The sequence below is a fragment of the Muntiacus reevesi genome, chromosome 22 (assembly GCF_963930625.1).
Source record: "Muntiacus reevesi chromosome 22, mMunRee1.1, whole genome shotgun sequence".
Lineage (NCBI taxonomy): Eukaryota > Metazoa > Chordata > Mammalia > Artiodactyla > Cervidae > Muntiacus > Muntiacus reevesi.
In genome coordinates this window covers 16,937,598-16,960,751 of record NC_089270.1, presented here as the reverse complement: position 1 = coordinate 16,960,751, position 23,154 = coordinate 16,937,598, and the positions used below count along the sequence as shown (strand labels likewise).

The following is a 23,154-nucleotide window of genomic DNA, read 5'->3' as shown; positions in this document are numbered from 1 at the left end:
CGTACACCCGACTAGGTAATTCCTACCTGGCAACCCTGCTTACATCGGCTGCGGACGACAGGCACACTGACCTGCAGGTTCTCAGGCAGCTCACTAGCGGGCTGCTGCAGAAACAGTGCCATGAGGAGGAAGTAGAGAGCAGGGACATTAGTGTGTTTAGGAAGGAGTGACTGAAGAACCGGAAAGCCAGGAAAGTGACAAGCGTCCCGGTTAATCTCCCTGACGGTCGACCGTCCGCCAGCACTCCTGCCCACATTGAATCCTGTGAGGAAACACAACGAGAAGGATGAAGTTAGTCATTGATTACCATGTTACATTTGCACAGAAAGGAGTTAAGTCAGTGTATGTGACAGTTCCATCTCAGACATTCGTATTAATATAAGCCATTAACTACTCAACTTGGGAATTAATCTTCCAGTCAGAAGTTTTACTTTACTTTCTCTCTGACTCTGGCAAGCCTGTCTATTAGGATAAGGCTTCCCTGGTGGCTCAGATGGCAACGAATCTGCCTGCAATGCAGGGGACCTGAGTTCCATCCCTGGGTGGGGAAGTTCCCATGGAGAAGGGAATGGCTACCCACTCCAGTATTCTTGCCTGGAGAATTCCATGGACAGAGGAGCCTGGTGGGCTACAGTCCATGGAGTCACGAAGAGTTAGATCTTAAAACATAGTTGAGGCAGTCAGATACAAGAGGTAAGATAAACTCTACTCATTAAAAGAATGGCATCCAGGGACTTGGTTAAGACTCTGTGTTTCCAACGCAGGGGGAATGGGTTCAATTAATTCCTGGTTGAGGAACTAAGATCCCACCTGCTGAGAGGGATGGCCAAAGAATTTAAAAAAAAAGAAAGAAAAAAACACCAACCAAGAATGACCTCCAAAGAGGTCTAACATTCCCCAGGAAGAAAGTATATTTTAAAAGTAGCCAGATTGTAGGATACTACTAAAAATGTAACTTAAAAATATGATAGCCATAAGAGTTAATATATTTCATTTGTCCTGAATATTATGAACCAATTAGCCTTAAATGACCTACAAATTTAGAGATAGGGCAAAATGAATATACGAAATAATCTTTCCTTGCATGATCTGTAACTCTGTGGGAAAGTTTTCTGGCCGAGGGACAGCAAATCTGAGCCCACTGTGACTGTGGGTATCTCGACATCCAAAGTGTGTTCTAGAAGCACAGGTCTGCCAGGAGATAACTACTTATCTGTGTGGTTTACAGCACCAGTTTTCCCATCAATCCTGTTTCCTCTGTTATATAGGTAATTTGGGAAAATTTAATTAGTTCTTTCACCAACTCCACACCTAGTACACTGCTCAGTACAGACGGAATATTGGCCAGAGGTTGAATGGAAAACTTCTGCAAATAGTAATCAAAGATGAAAGACTGACTTTTACTCTGAAGCAATTTTTATTTCAATGAGTATCCACATTTTTTCCCAAATTCTTTTTCTAAGACAAAGTAGCACATACTTGCTACTATTTAAAATAATGAAAGAGAAATTTGTGTCTAGGTGGCTTTTTGAAGAGTCCAAATAAATTGCTCAGTGTGATATTAATTAATCCTCTGGAGTATATAGTCTTCTAATTAACAAAACACTGGACAGCAATTTACCAAACTCTTCATATATCATCTCATTTCTTAACAATGAGCATGTGAGTAAGAAATTGCTATTATCCTTTAATATAATGTGGAAAATATGCAATTTGTTCAAAGTCATGAAGTTAATGAGGGGTGGCACTAAGACCTGTAGCCCAACAGAGCCTGTGAAGTTACATGGTCTCCCTTGCGTGTGTGTGTTAAGTCACTTCAGTCGTGTCTGACTCTTTGCAATCCTATAGACTGTAGCCCACCAGGCTCCGCTGTCCCTATGGCTCTCCAGGCAAGAATACTGGAGTTGGAGTGGGTTGCCATGCCCTCCTCCAGGGGATCTTCCTGACCCACAGACCAAACCCAAGTCTCTTACACCTCATGCATTGGCAGGCAGGTTCTTTACCACTTGGGTCACCTGGGAAGCCCTGGTCTCCCTTGGTCCTCTTAATAGCATTACCACGTTCCTAAGAAACTAGCTGCATAAGGAATACTGGGTGATATTCGTTTGCAGGAAATTCTAGATGAAATCATAAATATAAAAAAAAAGTCTGAGCCTTAAGATATCAAAAAACAAAGTGGTATTTTATACATTAAAGGAAGATAAATTTTGACCAAACTACAGGTCCTAAATGAAAAGCAATGCTAGCATTTATTTTCCTTTCCAAATTTTCACACTCTATTTCTACCCCATAATGGATCTTAAGGAGTATCTAATATGTTTTTAACAACTGAGCATTAATTTAGATTTAAGCTACAGCTGATGTAGCTGGAGTTTGATGGACAGGGAAGCCTAGTTGCTGCAGTCCATGGGGCTGCAAAGAGTCGGACAAGACTGAGTGCCTGAACTGAAGCTACAGCTAAATGGTGTTTTTATAAAGAAAAAACTGATGAAGACTAATACATGTGAGCAAAACATTCAAAAACATACTGTTCATCAGCTCAAAGAGAAATCAAATCCAGTGAGATGAAATATCAGTATAGAAATTTCTGTATATGTACACAAGCATGCATGTATGTATCAGATAGATATTCAGAGAAAATGATATTAAATTGAAATGAGTTTAAATGAAACTTAAATACCTAGATTCCTCTTTTAGAACCAAAGCAGCATACATAACGTACAGGCAAGTGTCAAGGAAGGACAAATAAGTTCTTAGACATGAAGTCTGGTTGGTCAGATAAGTTAAAAGCTCCTTTTCTTGATATTATTGAAGCGGTGCAGGACAGAAAAAAACCCACAGAATTGACAGAAGACAGATACTCAGAAATATTACTCTCTGTCTGACTCAGGGAACTTATGTATTTAGCAGTCTTACTTCCCTAATTAGAGAGGAATTAATTCTTAATTTATACTCATTAGGCTTTCCTATAAAATATAACTTATATACCATAAAACACATACATTGTGTCTGGAATCATGACAATAAATGACATGACATATGTTAAAGAATTTTGCAAACCACAAAGTGCTAGGTGAAACCTGGGTGTTATTTTGGCTTCCAAGAAGAAGCAGTGTTGTCAATCAGCATTAAAAACTCCCACAGAATTCGATAGAACTCACACTGAATTATGCCTTTTGTTTATTCCCTTAGTAGCTACTAGCTACCATTAAGGTCAATAAGCTAAGTTTCTTGTTGCAAAACTGTTGATAAAAATCTCTATAATGATAGTAATAAAAAATATTTATTTTAAAGGAGTTCATTTTCCTGAGAAATCATTTCACAGTGAATTTCTGAATTTCTTTCCTTATCACTTACAAAGTTCCTTCAGACATTTTTCACATGTGAAATAACAATAAAATAATCCTTTGGCGTAAGCTCTTTCTTCTTACCATTTGTTTTAACATTTGACAGCACATGTTACACCAAGGTATTGATATTTTTACATATTTTTCTTAACAGACAAATTACATATTAAAATCTGATCCCTAAATTTTCCATCTGACAAGGGTAAATAGTTATTCTTAATGCTTACTGCAGAATACAGTTATATATGATTTTAAATTGTAATGTCATAAAGATAAATATCATCTTAAAATACTTTACGAACTTAATGACCATAATTTTCAATAAAAACATTGTATTAAATATGCATTTTCCAAAATAAGATCATTAACATGAATAGGAATGCATATATTAGTTCACATGAATCTAATATAGAAAACCATAATTTTCTATTATTATTTAAATGCTCAGTTCAATGTTGAAAACAGCATAGAGTCAGTGAGCAGAGATTAAGGAGCTTCCACTGACATTCTGATGAGCTTAAATCTTGAGTGGTAATATAACATAACTGTTAAAACCATGGGCTTTGGATGAGTGACTTGGACTCAGATTTTGACACTTCTTACCTGACAAGTGACATTACCCCTATGCCTTGACATTCTCATCTGTAAAATGGGTATGACAGTATTTATATTTTATAGGGTTACTGTAAAAATAAATTACTGTGAAAATGAAAAGTGTAACTGGCAAGGAATAAGCACACAAATTATTGATTACTACTATTAATTCTATTCTGATAGTTTGTAAATTATTTACTTAGAGGTCAGAAAGGAAACTATAAACAAAAAGAACTCATAAGAAATTTACTTGAGTTTTCACATCTTGATGTCCTGTCTCTGACTTCAGTTTGACTTGCAATTAAAAAATTTTTTTTTTAATTTTATGTTTTTTATTGTCATCAAAGTTCTTGATTCTTAATGGTTGTTAGATAAATCATATAAGCTTACCTAAAATTTAAAAACACAACACAAAGCTCATTTCAAAGCAGCCGACCATAGAAGTCCCATACCTAATACAGTTCCGATCTTATTCGTTAAGACGGCATCTGTCTGCTCCAGCCAGCCTCCACCACTGAGCCCCTCCTTGAACTTGATGAGGATAGACGGATTACTCAGTAGGACAACAAGAATCCTCATGGCTGCCGTGACTGTGGTAGAATGCAAGTGTTCTTCCATGAACATCATAATCCAATCAAAACCCAGCGTCCTGACCAGCTCTTCACACGCTCTATTCAGACAGATGGATTAAACAAAACATTAATTTCAAGGATTAGGATTTCAAATTAAAAAGAAAACTAAGACCACCTTGTGTTCTTGAGATACTATGAATTTCAGGGTTTTAAAAAGAAATCTATTAAAAGTCGGCAGCAAACAAGATATATGCATACTTATAGCTAATTCATGTAGCTGTATAGCATAAACCAACATGACACTGTAAAGCAATTATACTCCAATTAAAAAATAAATTAAAAGTCAAAGGCAAATCTTTCTTTTGTCTATAATGAATTAACTAGTAAAATCAACTATTACCATCAATTCTCAAAAGACTTTACTTACTGCAAATTAATGCTTGTCTTTTCTTTAGATGTATAAACCAGTTTTAGTAAGATATCCAGAAGTCTGTTCCTCAAAAGTATAAGATTAGCAGATACAAGACCTCCGAACTCTTCTTCGGTTCCTGCAAAGAGAATAAATACATTGAATTGCCCTAGCAGATAAACTAGGCTAAAATATCCAACACTGGTCTAGGAAATATCACTGAAATATATCTTTCAGAAAACATTTTCTCTAGGAGTACTTTCCACTACAGTGAAGACACAAAAAAGGGTCTATTAAACATTCCTCTTTAAAATCATGAAAACTGTTCATTTACTTATATGTTAGCCACACAATGGTGTCTGACTCTTGGTGACCCCCTGGACTATAGCCCACCAGGTTCCTCTGTCATGGGATTTTCCAGGCAAGAATACTGGAGTGGGTTGCCATTTCCTTCTCCAGGGTATCTTCCTGACCCAGGGACTGAACCAGGCTCTCCTGCATTGCAAGCAGATTCTTTACTGTCTGAGCCATCAGGAAGTTAAAAAGGGACAGTAAAGACTATGAACCCTTTTTTATATTAATATTCCTTTCTTGTACTTACAGGGCAAAGTGATCAAATGAGGATCATGTGAACAAAAATAACAATGCAAATCCTTAATTTCTAGTTCTTTTTTAAATAGTTAATTTTTTTAAATTTAAAAATGAAAAGAGGAAGCATAAATTATTCAATAATTATAATACATAAAGGAAAGCTAGACTTAAATAGCACTGACCAGAGGGAAAGGCACAGAAATGTACAAGAGAACTTGGGGAACGAAGGGAGGAAGGCAGAAAGCGTCTGGCTCTCAGTGGATAGTCCTGGAAGCACAGGGACTGGAATCCATGGCCTGGTGTTCCAGGCCCAACTCTGCCATATGGAGCTGTAGGTTAATAAGTCACAATAAACATGCCTTCTTTTTTATTCTATAATTGAAGCTCAGGCTAAAATTGAATGACCAAGGTTATATGCGTCTACTTGCTTGGGCAAAGGACCATTTTACCCTTAAACACTTGTCTTTTTAAAATGCTAATTTAGTGCCTTAGTCATTGGGAAGGGTGCTTTAAGTTTACCAAGAGGACTCAAGATTCCCTCCCCTTCTAGTAGGCAAATGACTGGTAATTTATAAACTGCCTTATTGAAGGCATACCACACAACGTACACTGACTAAGGAATTACTTCCTTTCAGTTTTTCCTTTCGATAAAATGACAATCTACACAGAAATTAAGAATTCTCCTTGGTTTTTATGAATAGTTTTTTCACTGTCAGTTATGTTTCCCCTAATTTTCAGATACAGTTTTAAATAATGAACTCAAAGAAATTTCCAGGTTAACTTTCTCCCATTCAAACTGATGGTTTACTCCCCACTGCATTGCCCTTTCATGCTATTTATTTTATTTTGCATTAATTATTGTATCACTTTTCAGCATTATTCAAACCACTTGTTTGTAGGTGTATCCTGAAGACTGTATAAGCTATTTGAAAGAAAAAAAATTACAGTTTTAATTTTTGGGAAACATGTTATACATAAGCAGTCCAGTTCACACAAATAATTAATGTCATAGACTAACAAGACCTGCAAATCATTTTGCCTTTCTCTAATCTTTCAAATGGCAATGAATTGATAAGGAGAATACTAATCTAATCAGCTTGGCAGATCAAGAGAAAATTTTCCTAATTTATACATCCCTGCTACTGTGCTCTTGTCAAAAAAATTTTTTTATAACACTTGTTGTAGTTACAGAATTCAATGATCAGCAAGAAATATGGAGACTATAGAAATATTTTTTCCTGTATCTTTTTTTTAATACTTGAAATAAACCTGTTTTATAGTTTCCAAGGTTTTAAAGTACTCTCCTTTCTAATTCCTATTTATTTGGTTTATATTAATTCAGAACTTAGAAAAAATACTTGTATATTGAATTGATAGAACAATGTAGTGGTTAAAAGCTTAGAATGTTGGTTTAGAGTTGAAGTTATTGATTTTAATATCCAGTATGGAGACAAGAGAAATACTTTCCTATATCTTTTTTATACTTGAAATAAACATGTTATGTAGGTCTGCTAAGATTTTAACAGTAGTCTCCTTAAAATTCATATTTACTCAGCTTATATTAATTCAGAACCTAGAAATAATCTTTGAATATATGGTAGAATAACACAGGGGTTAAAAGCTTAGAATGTTGGCTTGGACTACCATAGTTTAAATGCAGTGGTGTGATCTCATTAAATTACTTCTATTTAATCTTTCTAGACCTCAGTTTCCTTTTTGTAAAACTGGTAATAACAGGACCAATTTCACAGGGTTGTTATAAGATTATATAGAGCACTTAAAAAGATCTGGCAAATACTAAGCACACCACCCTTATGGCAGAAAGTGAAGAGGAACTAAAAAGCCTCTTGATGAAAGGGAAAGAGGAGAGTGAAAAAGTTGGCTTAAAGCTCAACATTCAGAAAACTAAGATCATGGCATCTGGTCCTATCACCTCACGGGAAATAGATGGGGAGACAGTGGAAACAGTGTCAGACTATTTTGGGGGGCTCCAAAATCACTGCAGATGGTGACCGCAGCCATGAAATTAAAAGACGCTTACTCCTTGGAAGCAAAGTTATGACCAACCTAGGCAGCATATTAAAAAGTAGAGACATTACTTTGCCAACAAAGGTCCGTCTGGTCAAGGCTATGGTTTTTCCAGTTGTCATGTATGGATGTGAGAGTTGGACTGTGAAGAAAGCTGAGCGCCGAAAAATTGATGCTTTTGAACTGTGGTGTTGGAGAAGACTCTTGAGAGTCCCTTGGACTGCAAGGAGATCCAACCAGTCCATCCTAAAGGAGATCAGTCCTGGGTGTTCATTGGAAGGACTGATGATGAAGATGAAACTCCAATACTTTGGTTACCTGATGCAAAGAGTTGACTCATTGGAAAAGACCCTGATGCTGGGAGGGATTGGGGGCAGGAGGAGAAGGGGACGACAGAGGATGAGATGGCTGGATGGCATCACTGACTCGATGGACATGAGTTTGAGTAAACTCCGGGAGTTGGTGATGGACAGGGAGGCCTGGCGTGCTGTGATTCATGGGGTCGCAAAGAGTCGGACAGCAATGAGCGACTGAACTGAACTGAAACAAGTGTTATCCATTGATTTGATCTATATGCTTCTCACCCACTGCTACTTTGCTTCACCCAAAGAAATAGCAACATTGTATCAAATGAATATGAAGTAAGTGGTCACCTGCTTTATATGTTCTGCTCTATGATTTGCAGGAAGTCAGCCTCTCAAATCTCTTATTTTCTCCTTTGAAAAACATAATTATACCACTTTCTCTTCTTACTCATGAAGCACCAGAGAGGCTGTGCTCTGAATGATACAGCCAATATGGAAGAGAACTCCCAGATGAATAGGGTTGTGAGAGTTTTAAAGGATCTCTTCTATGTGACATGATTAGGGAAGAACATTAACAGAATAATGATGTAAATAATGCTGAATAAATATAAAATACTGTGAATTTAATCACATGTTAATTTAAAAGGTCCTTTCAGTGTTTTCCAAGCACGTCTCCCGATCTATGATACACAACAGGAAAAATACATTCGAGCAAGGGAAAAATATGCTTCAAAGGAGGAAGTTTATAAAAAAAAAAAAAGAAAAGTGGTTGTCATAGGCTCAGGAATTACAACTTACAAAAATTTGTTTTACACGTACATGATTCTAGTAAAATGTTCTTTCCCCCAATGATTATTAAATATTTAACAGGGAAATTAAAATAACAGTAATAGATACAATTCACTTTGGTAAGAATCTGTGTTTCTGAAGATTTATATAAATAAAAAAAAATAAGGTTCAAAAATTATACTGGAAGAGTTTATTGTTTAAAGGAAAATCGCTATAAGTCTTGTAAAAACTGGAAATATTTTTAAAGAAAATTCACACCCTTATTAAATTTGTAGGTAATTCTGTATTTATGTGTATTGTAGAGGCTTGGTCTAAGACAAATACATCTGTGAAAGACCAAGAAAAGTAATTCAGTGAGAAAAGTAAAATAACAGTGCCACATATAATTCAGGTCCAACTTGTGTCAGAAGAAGGCAGAGCACAGCAGTTCGGTTCCAAGCCCCAGAACTGACTCACCGGTGTCAGGCTTCTCTTCGTGGTTTATTTCCATAACTACAAACTTCTCACAAACTGCAAAGGTTGGTAAAGTAGAAGAAATGAACTGGCCAAACCTTTCAATACAAGAAAAAGGAGGTTACAGATTTTAATTTTTCTCTCTCCAAAACAAACAACACACTAAGAAACAGAAAAGCAAATAAATGAAAACCAAGAGAGTACTTATTTTAACTGATCTTTTATAGATTTTACATAACTGTATTTCAGCTGCTTCCCCTAGAACTGCTGCAATTAACATCAGAACAATTAACATTAATATGCCATAATGTTTTAAAATACATACAGGGAAAAATAAACTTCATCAGAAACATGAGTCCTTTAATGCACCGATCCAAATGATTTCAAAAACTCACCAGTATGGTCTCAATTAAAAATGTCCTAACATTACCTATATGGATCTGGGTTTTGAAAACACAGGTTAAGATTAAAATCCTAGCTCTATCAGTTTTTAATCATGTTACTTGGGGCAAGTAGCTTAACCTCTCAGGGCTTTAATTTCTCAATTTGTAATGTAGAGAAAAATAAAAGCCTTGATAGGTTACAGTGAAAATTTTAGCAAAGTGATCATCATAATACCAAGAAAAGACCTAAATAAATATTACTACTAATAATGACAATCTCCAAATTAACCTTTAAACTCCAGTTTTAAATCTGTCACCAAGTTAAAGAAAAATGCTTTCAAGGTAACTGAATATAAAGTGAGTGATTTACATGCTGCACCAACAGGAGACTACATTACTGGGAACACCCTAGTCAGCGAGTGTCACGTCATCTGTAATACTTGAGCAGTAACGTGACAAGAGGTGATTAAGTGCAGTTAAAAGCAATTTTCTACTTGGAGAATAACTTAGGTAGTTTTTTTCTTCCATTTCTAGCCAAGATGAGAATTCTCAAGTGCCTATTAGAACTGCTCTACAGATACTCCATAAATGTGCCTGAAGCCATATTTCACATTAGCAGCAAAATAACACGCATGTTATAGAAAAGATCTGAATATGCACCAATGACATACTATCATCAGTTTGGGTGATAAAGAACAAATACAAAAGACGTGGCATGTCCACTGTGAGTGTGTATGCATGTGAGTGTGTTTCTGCACATACATTTGAGAAGCAGCAGAGCCTCATCTTGGAAGAGGGCTGGGGATCAAGAATTCTTACATTGAACACTTTTATGTCCAGGACAATCAGCTTCACTGAACTAATTCTAACACCCATTCTTCCAAAATTCTATTAGTCTCTAGTGGAAACAACTGGTTTGCAAGATACATGCCTATTTTCCAGGATCTACAAGTATCCTGAATAGTATTAACTTCGCAGGTATTATCCAGGCATAGGAAGCAATTACATTCACCTCAGTCATCTTAATCTCACTGGTACTTTTAGTGAACAAACCGATGAACACAGAAGTTTTCACTACCTGAGTAGATCATTGCTGTTGGGAAAACCCTGCAGTAAGAAGCTTAGCACGTTACTAATAGCAGCAATGGTAGGCTGGGATAGAGACATATCTCGAAGAGTCAGTAACAGCTTTGGAATTAGCTGGAATTCCCTCATCAACTTGGCATTCTTTGAAGCTTCACTGTAAGAGAAAGAAGATTTTATACAATGTACTGGCAGCACTTCTGTAACTGAACAACTAACAATTTAGATACCAACCAATACCTGGACTCTGTGAGCAATTCAATAAAGTGTTCAAATAGGGAGAGATGAAGTTCATATGGAGCATGGAGCCAGACCTAAAATAAAAATGAAGAACAGTGGTTTACTTAGGGTTAAAAAATACCCCAAATTGCAATCCAATAAACACAAATGCAGTACATATAACTTATTTCACTTAGACAAATTAGATAAATTAATTGAATATAGTCATTTAGATTTTATTTGCTGTTGCACTATAAAACTGCTGGTATATAGGACTTCTGGTTCTGTTCATAAAGAGATAATTGCAGTGAAAATTACCCTCCTAGAGTAAACAACTTGGAGAAGGCAATGGCACCCCACTCCAGTACTCTTGCCTGGAAAACCCCATGGATGGAGGAGCCTGGTAGGCTGCAGTCCATCGGGTCGCTACGAGTTGGACACGACTGAAGTGACTTAGCAGCAGCAGCAGCAGAGTAAACAACTAGAAAGGCAAGATCTACAGAAAATCTCTCTGGGCTCAGTGGCTGAATACTATTAGTGAATACTGAATATAACATACTGGATAGAATGATTACTGGATACAAAAACTGAATAGCAGGAATCCTGTGTAGGTCCAAAACTGGAGATAACCAATGCAAGGTAGCACCACAAATAATTCCTAACATTCATAAAGGGCTGGGGCTAGTCTGCACTCCCACCAACCTGTGTAGAGACTTCAAAATACATGGGAAGGTTGGGGAGAGGTCTCAGAGGTGTCGTACCTTAGTAGGAGGGCTAAATAATCACTAAGGATGAATGAAAGTCCATCCAAACAAGGCTTAAAAGATGTTTCAAAACTGCAATGCCAGAGCAAAGCCTCGTTAAGAAAATAAAACAAAATTTACCAATCAACAATGTAAAACTTAGCATCTAATCAAAAGTTACCAAGAATGCAAATAAAAGGGAAAATATGAGTCATAAGAGAAAAAAAATCATTACAAATAGGCCCAGAAATGACAGGGATGGTAGAATTATCGTGACCTCGTGTTTTTAGTTTATCATTTTAGTTGCACTGGGCTGTTGCTGCACAGGCTTTCTACCTGCGGGGAGCGTGGGTTACCCTCGGTCGGGGTGTGCAGACTTCTCACTGTGATGGCTTCTTGTTGCAGAACACAGGCTTAGGCCGCACGGGCTTCAGTCGTTGTGGCCTGTGGTGAGCACAGGCTCAGCTGCTCTGTGACATGGGGGATCTTCCCGAACCCGGGATTGAACCCGTGTCTCCTACACGGGCAGGCGGATTCTTTAGCACTGAGCCGCAAGGGAGGCCCTCTGCAAACCTTTGTCTCCATGCTTTCACAAATTTTTTACTGTCTATTTGCTTTTCTCATCTAATGCACTAAATGCCTTGAGGCCTGGACTCTTTTATTTTCACATTCTTAGCACTTAATACAGTGCTGGGCTCAAACATGTTAAATAATTATTTTCTAATAGAATGAGAAGTTTGTGTATTAGAACTTAGAATATTCGGCTGAGAAATGTGTACTTTATCATGTAAGGCAGAGCACTGAAAAATTTTAATATGTTACATGATTATATCTTGGAAAGAATGAGGTAAAAAACCACGTAAAACAGACTGAAGAAAGGGAAAAAGAAGAGATCACTATTTAGTAAGAGGAGAACCGATTAGGGCTTGGATTAGGATGTAGCAGGAGAAACAGAAAACACAGGATACAAGAAATGCGGAAGCAGAATCTGCCTTAATTCGTGCTGTTTATAAACACTGAAGGAGGAGGAAGCTGATTTTTCAATTTCAAGTCTCACTGAATGGGAGAATTGGTGGTGCTACTAATAGAAACAGAAGTTCAAAGGAAGAAGTAACTTGGGGAAGGAAGTTACGTTCAGTGTAGCTGTTGCTGGGACACAGAAATGGAAACATTTAGGAAGAAGTTAGAAATACGTCTGGATTCACATATCAAGCTAAAGATTTAGGTTTGCAACTCTCTGTAGAGATGAGCCTGTGGGGCTGGGTGAGAATTTAAACGAAAGAGAACAACATGGACAGAAGTGATAAAGAAGTGAAGAGGGACACTTTTCTGTAATGAAAATTTCATACAATGTAGGAGACACAAGTTCCACCCTTGCATCAGGAAGAAAGAAACGGCAACCCACTCCAGTATTCTTGCCTCAAAAATCCCATAGACAGTGGCCTACAGTCTATGGGGTCACAAAAGAGTCGGACATGACCTAGTGACTAAACAACAACAACAAAATGAAAATTTCATCACCAGAAAATGATGGGGAAAGTAGTGAACAAGATACAGAGCCAGGTGAGTGACGCCTAAAAGCTGGCAAGAGGACATGCGAGAAAATGGAAACACTGCATCATATGCTGTGGAGGCTGGGGTACCACGAACAGAGGAGAGCCATGCTAATAAGCTTTCAAATAAAATTTCAGTACAACATTTAGGGCACACAGTCTTTAAAATAAATGACATCTTAGTTACAGATGGCTAACTTTTGTAGCTTACGAAAGTTACAAAGAAGATTCAGGGCCAGACATCACAGCAAACTCTGAGTACTAGACACCACTCTGGGTTGTAGGGATACAAAGATGCAGACAGACATGATCTCTGCCCTTGTAAAGCCTCCAGTCTTGTGGGAGGAGATTTTATATAGTGATGTGAGTGCAAAGTGCTGTGAACAAGAAATTAAAGACAGAAAGAATATGCGTGAATAAGTGGTGCCTTGAGAGGACAGAGTAGAAGCTGTTATGGTAGGAAGTTAGTAGAAATAAAAATCTTGTTATTTTGCTGAAATGAATATTTCACTATACAGCTACTAGTAACCAAAATTTTTTTTGCTGAAAGTATGTTTGCCTCTTGTCATGCCAGTGGCAACAGCAAATTGACTACAGTTAGGTATATGCATTACATCATTTCACTGTTACACTACTGGTACCATGGATTATTGCTGGGAAAAAGGAACACAATCACTATTTTGTTTGTTTTACTAATGACATTAACATGAGCATCACAAAATTATAGAACAAAAACATGTCTTAGAAAACTGTTTCATAAGTGAACTCTATAAATACACCAAATAAGGAATTGGTTCATTGATTATGTATTACCAGTTACTGTTTCTATACATACTTCAAAATCACAAAGGAGATCCTGGAAAGCTGTTGAATTCGGGATAATGGAGGTCTCATGCCCACTGTCAACAGTTCCCACCAAGGAAAAAGTGAGATGGAGAATGTGGCTGTTAAGGAGGGGGCGTTTCTTCTTAAACAGCATTGCCAGCAGCTGAAAGAAAATACCAGAGCCTGCTGATCAGTCACACACACACACACACACGAGAACCCTACGGAGAGTGACTCCTGAGACTTCCACACTGATTTCCAACCTTTCATCATAATAACATAGTACTGGAGGAAATCTGAAAATCAGGGTAATTCCATTCTTCTCTTACTAAAATATCCACTTTTACATAAACTCTACTCATACATAAATACCTTGAGTTGCTGTTGCCATCACATGTATATAATTTTCTACTCCTATTCTCTATATAACATTTTGTCAAAAGGATTGGTTTCTTTTGCAACAGTCTCCATAATTACAATTTTAAAAGGCTGAATGATACACGGAACAGTTATGATATTATTAGTCATTCTCATATTATTGGAACATTAAGATTATTCCTATTTTTTCATGATAGACAATGTTTCAACTTTTATTTTGAAAGTTTTGCAAAATAAAACGTCAAAAAACTACAATTAAATCTACTGAAAACACTATAGTAAACATTATCTACTATCAATGAATGATCTGCTAAGTTAGAGAAGGCATTTATACTTCATCTACCCTAGAGGAATTTAATCTTGACCCAAATACTTATTTCTCTTGTTACAAGTGACTTTCCGCCTAAACCTCGCAGAGACTGTAAATACATGAACAGGGCATATTTTTAGTCCCACATGTGTTTTCAGGACTAGCAATGACAAACTTAACATACAGTGGCTCTCATATCCCTCAGCTAACTAACTAATAAGGGTGGGCGGGGGTGGGGTGGGGTGGGGTTGGTATAAGATGACATGGTGTGAAGGAGAAAGACAGGAAAACCAGGAGAATCTGGAATTATGACTGATTTAGCCATCTCTAGAGGAGGTGATAATATGATCCTATTTCTTTTGTCCATGCTGTGGAGCATGGAAGGAACCTATTCACCATGCATGGGAAGCTCAAAACACCCACTGGATTAACCACTGGATCATCAGAGAAGTCCTGACCGTGTTCAATTCCTATTGTCATAGAGAAAAATAGCTCCGAACTAACAACCCACATTATTATTTGAAATATGTTTTAATAAGAACTGCCAACTGTTAAAGTTTACTTGGATAATATAATTCTTCCAGAGTTTGAAAAAATATGAATTAACAATGAAAATTATAAGATCGCTAATGCAAAGCAAAGTGAAGACCAAGCTTTATTCTTCCATACCTGGTAGCCCCGGATTCTCTCCATTTCTTTGCTGGCTAGTGGGTTACTCCTGACCACACAAACCAGGGCCTTGACTGCCGCGTACAGCCCCTCCACGTCAGAAGCCATGGCCACCAGGCCCAGGATGGCTGCAGCTCCACCAATGTACTGCAAAGTAGTGGCAACAGGCTTAGGGACAAACGTTCTTACTCCTGATTGAGAGACAGTGGGAAACAGTTAAATAAAGCCCCATTGTAAACAAGAACTGCATGCATCATCTTAAGAACTATTAATCAATTATGCATCATTTGTTTTTAGTCGCTAAGCTGCATCCAACTCTTTTGCGACCCCATGGACCACAGCCCGCAAGGCTGCTCTGTTCATGGGATTTCCCAGGCAAGAATACTGGAGTGGGTTGCCATTTCTTCCTCCAGGGGATCTTCTTGACCCAGGGATCAAACCCGCATTTCCTGGGGCTCCTGCACTGGTAGGCCTGGGAAGACCATAGAAAAGTCAAACAAAGCACATTCCACATCATTGCTCAAAGCTTCTCTCAGTTATGTAATATGAGTAACAGTACATCAGTGACCCTGAAAAGCGTGGGAAACACAGTATTGGAACTAACTTGTAACAATTAAAAAAAATTCGTATCTACATTCTTAACCTTGTTTTTGTAAAGGCACTGTTTGAATGTCATCTGCCAAATGATCAAAATTTAGTTTCTTAAAAAAATAAAGCTAATACGCATCTTATATTTCTGTGTGTTTTGTAGCATTCACAATGCTTTTATAGATTATATATTATGGAGTTCGAAAACTACTGTCTAAGATATTGGGCCAGTATTATCAGTTTGCAGATAAGAAGTACTGACATCCACAGAGTTCCAATGTCTGGCACAAATCCACAGTAACAGATGTTAGTTAGAACCTAAATCTTTGAACTCTCCACTCACTGCTTTTTCTACTATACCACAGATCAAGATGCAATAGTTTAGAACTAGACATGGAACAACAGACTGGTTCAAAATTTGGAAAGGAGTAGATCAAGGCTATATATTGTCACTCTGCTTATTCAACTTAATATGCAGAGTACATCATTTGATGTGCCAGGCTGGCTGAAGCTAAAGCTGGAATCAAGACTGCAGGAAGAAATATCAATAAATATGCATATGACACCCAACCCTCATGGCAGAAAGCGTAGAGGAACTAAAGAGCCTCTTGATGAAGGTAAAAGAGGAGAGTGAAAAAGCTGGCTTAAAACTCAACATTCAAAACACTAAGATCATGGCAAATGGTGTTATCACTTTGTGGGAAATAGATGGGGAAGAAATGGAAACAGTGACAGATTTTATTTTCTTAGGCTCCAAAAAGGTGACTGCAGCCATGAATTTAAAAGCCGTTTGCTTCTTGGAAGAAAAGCCATGACAAACCTAGGCAGAGTATTAAAAAGCAGAGAAATCACTTTGACAACAAAGGTCCATATAGTCAAAGCTATGATTTTTCCAGTCGTCATGTATGGATGTGAGAGTTGAACTAAAAAGAAGGTTGAGCATTGAAGAACTGATGCTTTCGAACTGTGGTGCTAGAGAAGACTCTTGAGAGTCTCTTGGACTGCAAAGAGATCAAACCAGTCAATCCTAAAGAAAATCAACCCTGAATATTCATTGGAATGACTGATGCTGAAGCTGAAGCTCCAATACTTTGGCCATCTCATGCAAAGGGCTGACTCACTGGAAAAGACCCTGATGCTGGGAAAGATTGGGGGCAGGAGGAGAAGGGGATAACAGAGCATGAGATGGTTGGATGGCATCACCGAATCGATGGACATGAGTTTGAGCAAGCTCCGGGAGTTGGTGATAGACAGGGAGGCCTGGTGTGCTGCCATCCATGGGGTCGCAGAGAGTCGGACATGACTGAGTGAATGAACAACAGTGCTGCCGTACTTTTGCAAAGAACGTAGAGCAGAGCTCAGGAAATATCTCCTGAGGTGAATAAAGAAAAGCTACCATAAAGGTGGTTTACTAGCGAACTTCCTTTACTAGCATAAAGGAAACTTTTAGCAGTACAATATGGACAAAAAGAAAAAGTTCAAAGACGTGCCAAGGACTGATAAACGTAGGACACTGACTGGAATAACATTTTTCGTTAATTTTAAAAGGAATACACACTATATACTGGGCTTCCCTAGTGGCTCAGGCAGTAAAGAATCTGCCTGCAATGCAGGAAACCTGGGTTGGGAAGGTCCCTTGGAGAAGGAAACACCAACCCACTCCAGTCTTCTTGCCTGGGAAATCCCATAGACAGAAGACTGAGACTTCTGTCTCAGTCTGAGACTAACACTTTCATCTTACATACTGATTTGCAGATTAGAATACATAATTGCACGTTTTGGATTTTGAATGGCCTGATTTGGTTATGTTTCAAAATTCTATCTAATCAAAATGATCCACTATTTCTAAGCAGATATGAGGTCTGAGGCTCTGCAGCTCTGACTTTTAATTATACTTGGATCCACAGGGCTCCTACTCTGAAGTTCTAATTTCTAGCTCATTTCCAAAAACAGAAGCACCACACGTGTCTTCACTGTGGCACCAAATCATGTAGCAATCATCAGTAGTTCCAAGTCTTTATATCTATCCCTCAATGGAGTGTTAACATCTCCTTGAAATTATATAGCAGCATACAGTCAGTGCTCATCAGCATTGACAAAAGACAGGGTTAAGTTAATGGAATTTTATAAAAGGTTATAATTTTTAAAGTTCACTGGAGTTTAGGACTGACATTAGCCTTTGAATACTGTAGAACATGACAGGTCAGCAGTGTAGAATATGAACTTAGGACACCACAGTCAAATGAGAAAGTTAAAGCGATCTGAAGGCAAATAAAGAAGTCGGAGGGCTTCCCTAGCGGCTCAGTGGTAAAGCAGCCACTTACTAATGCGGAGACATGGTTTCAGTCCTTGGGTTGGGAAGATCCCCTGGAGAAGGAAATGGTGACCCATTCCAATACTCTTGCCTTGGAAACCCCATGGACAGAGGAGTCTGGCGGGCTACCGAGCACGGGGTCACAAAGAGCTGGACGTGACTCAGTGACCAAACCATCACCACAAAGAAGCCTGAAAGGAAGAGGCAGTGGGACTCACCCAAGTATCCAATCAGACTAGCCCCAACTGTCCGCGCGGGCCCGTTGAGGTGTCCTGCAGAGTTGTGGATCAGCTTCACAGGAGTGGCGTTCTCGTGGGAGGAAATGCCTAACTGAAGAACAAACAGGAAAGGAAAAAATGTCATGAGAGAGGAATGGTCTCAACATTCTGACTGGAAAAGAAAAAAGAACATGAATGGGGAACATAACTTCGCTCTCTCAACTTCTCAGAAGGTTAAAAAACAGGAGCGTTCATTTTTTAAAAATGTGCAAATGCTTGCAAAGGTGTGGAAACTCGGAGGAAGTAAGTGAAATATTAATACAATCCACCGTGAGAAAGGAGGTGAGGAGGTCTTGGGGAACAGCTCTGGGGTCCTTCTGAATGAAACTCGGTTGTGGTATAAAGGTTCTCAACACTCACTGCCTCCTAGTATCTCTGATCAGTGAGTATCATATAATGAATATAAGGCACTGTCAGCATCCACCCTCACAGGGGCAAGGGGAAAGTTTACAAGTTGGAGAGCAAAGCAAAAAAAATCGCTTTACACCATATGCAAATAAATGTCGCATAAATTGCTCAAAAGTTTATGGATAAAACATGCCCACACAAAAGAAATATATTTTGCACAGACATACACAATTTGCTTTTAAAGCAAAAAAATGTAATTCATATACTTAATTCTGTTGTTATCTGTAGAACTAAATTTATGTGGTTTATGTTTCTCAGAAGAGAGATATATCTATTCACAGGCAAGCCTCTGGCTTAAGAGCTTGTCAATACTTAGTATTCCCAAATCCTTTCCCTCCAGCCTCTTGATTTCCTTCCCCTTGACTTTGCCTCCCCTCAACAGTCAAAATATCTTCTCAAGTTCACTGATGACTCCACCTTCCTAAACCTGATGGTCAGTCCTCAGCCTTCACCCCTCCTGACAGCTCTGACACATCCACAGTGAATCACTGCTTTCGACACCAGACTCGCCTCACTTTCCCCTTCCGTGCTGGCTCCTTGGTCTTCCCTGCGGGTTCTTCATCATCCCCCCAGGTCCGTGACACTGGAATGTGCCAGATCTCTGTAAACCTTTTGTCTTCTCTACCTACATCTCCTCTCTGGTGACTGCACCTAGTCTCATGGCTTTACCACCACCTAGGCACAACCCTCAGAGAAGGCAATGGCAACCCACTCCAGTACTCTTGCCTGGAAAATCCCATGGACAGAGGAGCCTGGTGGGCTGCAGTTCATGGGGTCGAGAACAGTCTGACACGACTGAACGACTTCACTTTCACTTTTCACTTTCATGCATTAGAGAAGGAAATGGCAACCCACTCCAGTGGTCTTGCCTGGAGAATCCCAGGGATGGGGTCGCACAGAGTCGGACACGACTGATGTGACTCAGCAGCAGCAGCAGGAACAACCCTGGCATTCAAACCTCTCCCCTGAACCAACTCCTCTTTTCAGTGGCTTTGAGAAGCCTCTTAATGGAGACATCAAAATCTTCCAAAACATAATTCTCAATACCTCCTTCACCACCCCCAAACTACTCTTCCTATAGTTTTCTTCAGATCAGAACACGGGACTCCATTTTCACCTGGCCTATTACCCAGGCCTTCTCTCCTTTCCTTCTGGCCACACCTGCCTCTCTGGCAGGCCTGTACTGTCCCCTCAGGGCTCCAGCACTAGTATTCCTGGAATGCACACTCCCCTCCCTCCCCCCATACACACACCATTCTATGCTGCCTTCTCTCTCTCAAGGCTGCTCCAATTTCACCTTCTCAGGGAGGCCTCCTCTGACCCTCCCACTAAAACTATCAGCTTCTCTCTCTCCCCTTTCTGAACTATCAGCTTCTCTCTCTCCCCTTTCTGGCTTGGTTTTTCTACCTAGCACTCTTCATCTTCCAACATACTCTATGATCAGATTATTTCTTTTGTTATTACTATCTGTCTCTTCCACCAGAATGTAAGAACGTTAATAAAGGCAGGGATTTACTTTTTGTCTACTGCGGTGTCCTGAACAAAATGGTACCTGGCGTTTAGTAAGTTATCCAGAAAAAAATTAAAATAGCAGTTATGTTCTTTAGTTTCCCACGGTTCAATTTCTTAATTGTCAATGAAAATATAAGAATATAAATTGGCCACTTGGAAGGAAATTCTCACTCTTCCAAATTACACTAAATGGCTAAAAATGTTGTGGCTTAAATCCAAAGCAAAATAAACCAAAGTAATACATGAAAAATGCTGTTTTTAGCAACCACTCCTGCTTGGGGGGTGGGGTGGGGAGGGTGCTAGAGAAAGCTCTGGAACACCTTTGCAGGGAGCATCAGCTGTGGTCCCCAGGAAATCATTCTGTTTACCTGCTTAGCGATGGCTTTGCTGTCCAGCTTGTTGTATACCTTCCGGATTCTCGCCACTGTCAAGGCGGACACGGACAGTGCATAGAGGCCAAATGACACCTTTTCCTCTGGTACTAATGATACAGGAGACGGGACCACACCTTCGGATTTTGCATCTTTACCTTCAAAAGAAGAATAATCCTTTTCAAAATTATCAGCTTTTCTCTTGATCCTAAGATACCTTCTAAATTCTTATTATCATTTTTAAATGGGTAGCTTTGAAAATCTTTTATTCTGGAACAAGGAGCTAAAATTCAGAAACTGTTTGATTTAATTTCCAGCTCTTCATTTATTTCTTTATCAGAAAATAAGGAAAAACCATCCAGTCATAAAGCTTTGCATGGAGAAAGAAATGGCAACCCACTCCAGTATTCTTGCCTGGGGAATCCCATGGACAGAGGAGCCTGGCAGGCTACAGTCCATGGGGTCTCAAGAGTTGCACATGACTTAGCGACTAAATAACATAAAGCTTTGCATCCCAAGTTTTACTCTTAAAATATACTTACTAGGTAGCATGATGTAAAGGAAGAAGAAGAGTTCTAACTATTACTAAAGGAATTACAAAACACTTTCTCTTGGTTCCAAGGAACAAGGGAATGAGTGGAACATCTGTGAACTTTGTAGCATTAGGTCTCCTCCCCAATGACAGCTCTCAAATATGCCTCTCTTTACTCCTCTAGTAGACATAGCAGAGTAGTTCTGAAGAAGGTGACTTAAGTGTGAACCTCTGCTTTATCACTTAAAAGCTGTGTGACCTATACATCTCTGCATCTTAGTTTCCTCATTTGTACAATGTGGATGATAATAATAGCTCCTAAGTCCTGGTGTTTTGAGATGAATGGATACTTGTGAGGGGCCCAGATCAGCTATGTCCTTCATGGGTATCAATTTATTCAGCACATATTAAGTGCTCAGTCAGTGTTAGCTATTATTAGACACTATCTGAATCAAGAAACTAAGTGAAAGCAAAATTACATAGCCATAGTATTGTTATCATTCATAGTATACTTGTCCCAAATCTACTTAGAACTTTGGTAGAATGAGAACAAGGGAAGGGAAGGTAACATTTGGAAAGTACTACCAAAGAACTGGAGCTTAACATCAGCTCTCTGATTCTAAATTCCTTTTGGAATAAAGGATAACAGGAGTGGACTGCAGGAATAAAGCAACGAGAGAAACTGATGATAACTGGTCCAGGCTAAAGAATGTATGTGTGTGTTTGTCAGACTCTTCCTTCTTTCCTCTTCCCAAAGGACATACACTTTCAATGGCTTCATGTAATAGGAGAAATGACAAGAGAGAAGAAGGTTGGGGTTAGACTGTTAAAAGTACACACCTACATCTTGGAGCCAAGAAGAGAAACTGGAAAACCAGTGATCAGACATGAAGACAAGAAACAAGAATGGACGGGATGCTATTGTGAATAGCAGAGAGAGGTTAACAGTTTCATGCTGAAGAAACGCAGAGGAGAAGGCCCTTTTATTAGACAAGCATAATGTATAATCTTATCTACACATATGCACTTATTCACACATTTATATCACAGGAGGTAACTCATACAATTTCAAGAACAAAGAATAAGTTACTCACTCACATGGCATACATACGGCCTGAAAGCTTCCCACATAATTTGGTCCTAGTTCATAAATGGTGGTAACACTTGAAGGAGGTAATACTTCTTCTAGAAAGTGTGTAGGTCCCAGGCGCCAAACCAAAGAAGCAATTTGGCGCTGGGCGGGTGGAGTACCAATGTAGGCATAGACTGTGCTAACCACCGGTGGATTGGCAGAGCCTGAGCCCCCGGGAGTAATGTGAACATAATGAAGCTGTAAAGAAAAGGAAAGCAAATTTGTGAGATTCAACCCCAAACACTGTCACTAGGAAAATAACCATTTTTCAAATGCAGATTTTCATTATCCCAGGGCTATACAACTTTATAAATATACAAATGTTGTTGAGCCCGGAAAGATAAGAGTAGGCCAAGATTCTAGAAAGTGATGCGCAAGATGGAAATCTGTAACTGAACTCTGTAATACAGATAAACCATCTAATGCTAGAAAGGGTAACAGGCAAATATAGGGATACTACTCCTCTCTGGTTTGCAAATGAAATTAATGGTGCTGTTATGGAATTTTCAGGTTGATATAAAAAGAACTTTCCAACTATGTTTAGGCAGGCAGTCTTGCATTTAGTTATGACACTTGCAGTGTGAGTCTGTTGAATAAAGCTGTATGAAGTGTTCTATGATGAATGAGTGAAGTGCTATACAAATATTAGAAAAATGAGTATTAAATAATTTATGTTGTTACTGACATTCAGTTGCCCCAACAGTTTGTGACACCAGGGACTGCAGCATGCCTCCATTATCTTCTAGAGTTTGCACAAACTCATGTCCA

General features: G+C 38.7%; 1 protein-coding gene across 4 annotated transcripts in view; it reads right to left on the bottom strand.

The window, feature by feature from the left end:
* WDFY3 (WD repeat and FYVE domain containing 3) overlaps positions 1-23,154 on the bottom strand; it is a 270,313-nt gene that overhangs the window by 82,451 nt on the left and 164,708 nt on the right. For 3 of the 4 annotated variants that reach the window (XM_065914495.1, XM_065914492.1, XM_065914496.1), the window contains 11 exons: positions 22,353-22,584; positions 20,720-20,880; positions 18,372-18,483; positions 15,252-15,442; positions 13,905-14,057; positions 10,795-10,868; positions 10,550-10,711; positions 9,092-9,186; positions 4,941-5,061; positions 4,394-4,611; positions 27-262 (listed from right to left, as the gene is read on the bottom strand). In XM_065914495.1, the coding sequence (XP_065770567.1) occupies positions 27-262; positions 4,394-4,611; positions 4,941-5,061; positions 9,092-9,186; positions 10,550-10,711; positions 10,795-10,868; positions 13,905-14,057; positions 15,252-15,442; positions 18,372-18,483; positions 20,720-20,880; positions 22,353-22,584 (1,755 nt within the window). The remainder of the gene's footprint in view (positions 1-26; positions 263-4,393; positions 4,612-4,940; positions 5,062-9,091; positions 9,187-10,549; positions 10,712-10,794; positions 10,869-13,904; positions 14,058-15,251; positions 15,443-18,371; positions 18,484-20,719; positions 20,881-22,352; positions 22,585-23,154) is intronic. The other variant, XM_065914493.1, reaches the window with a different exon arrangement.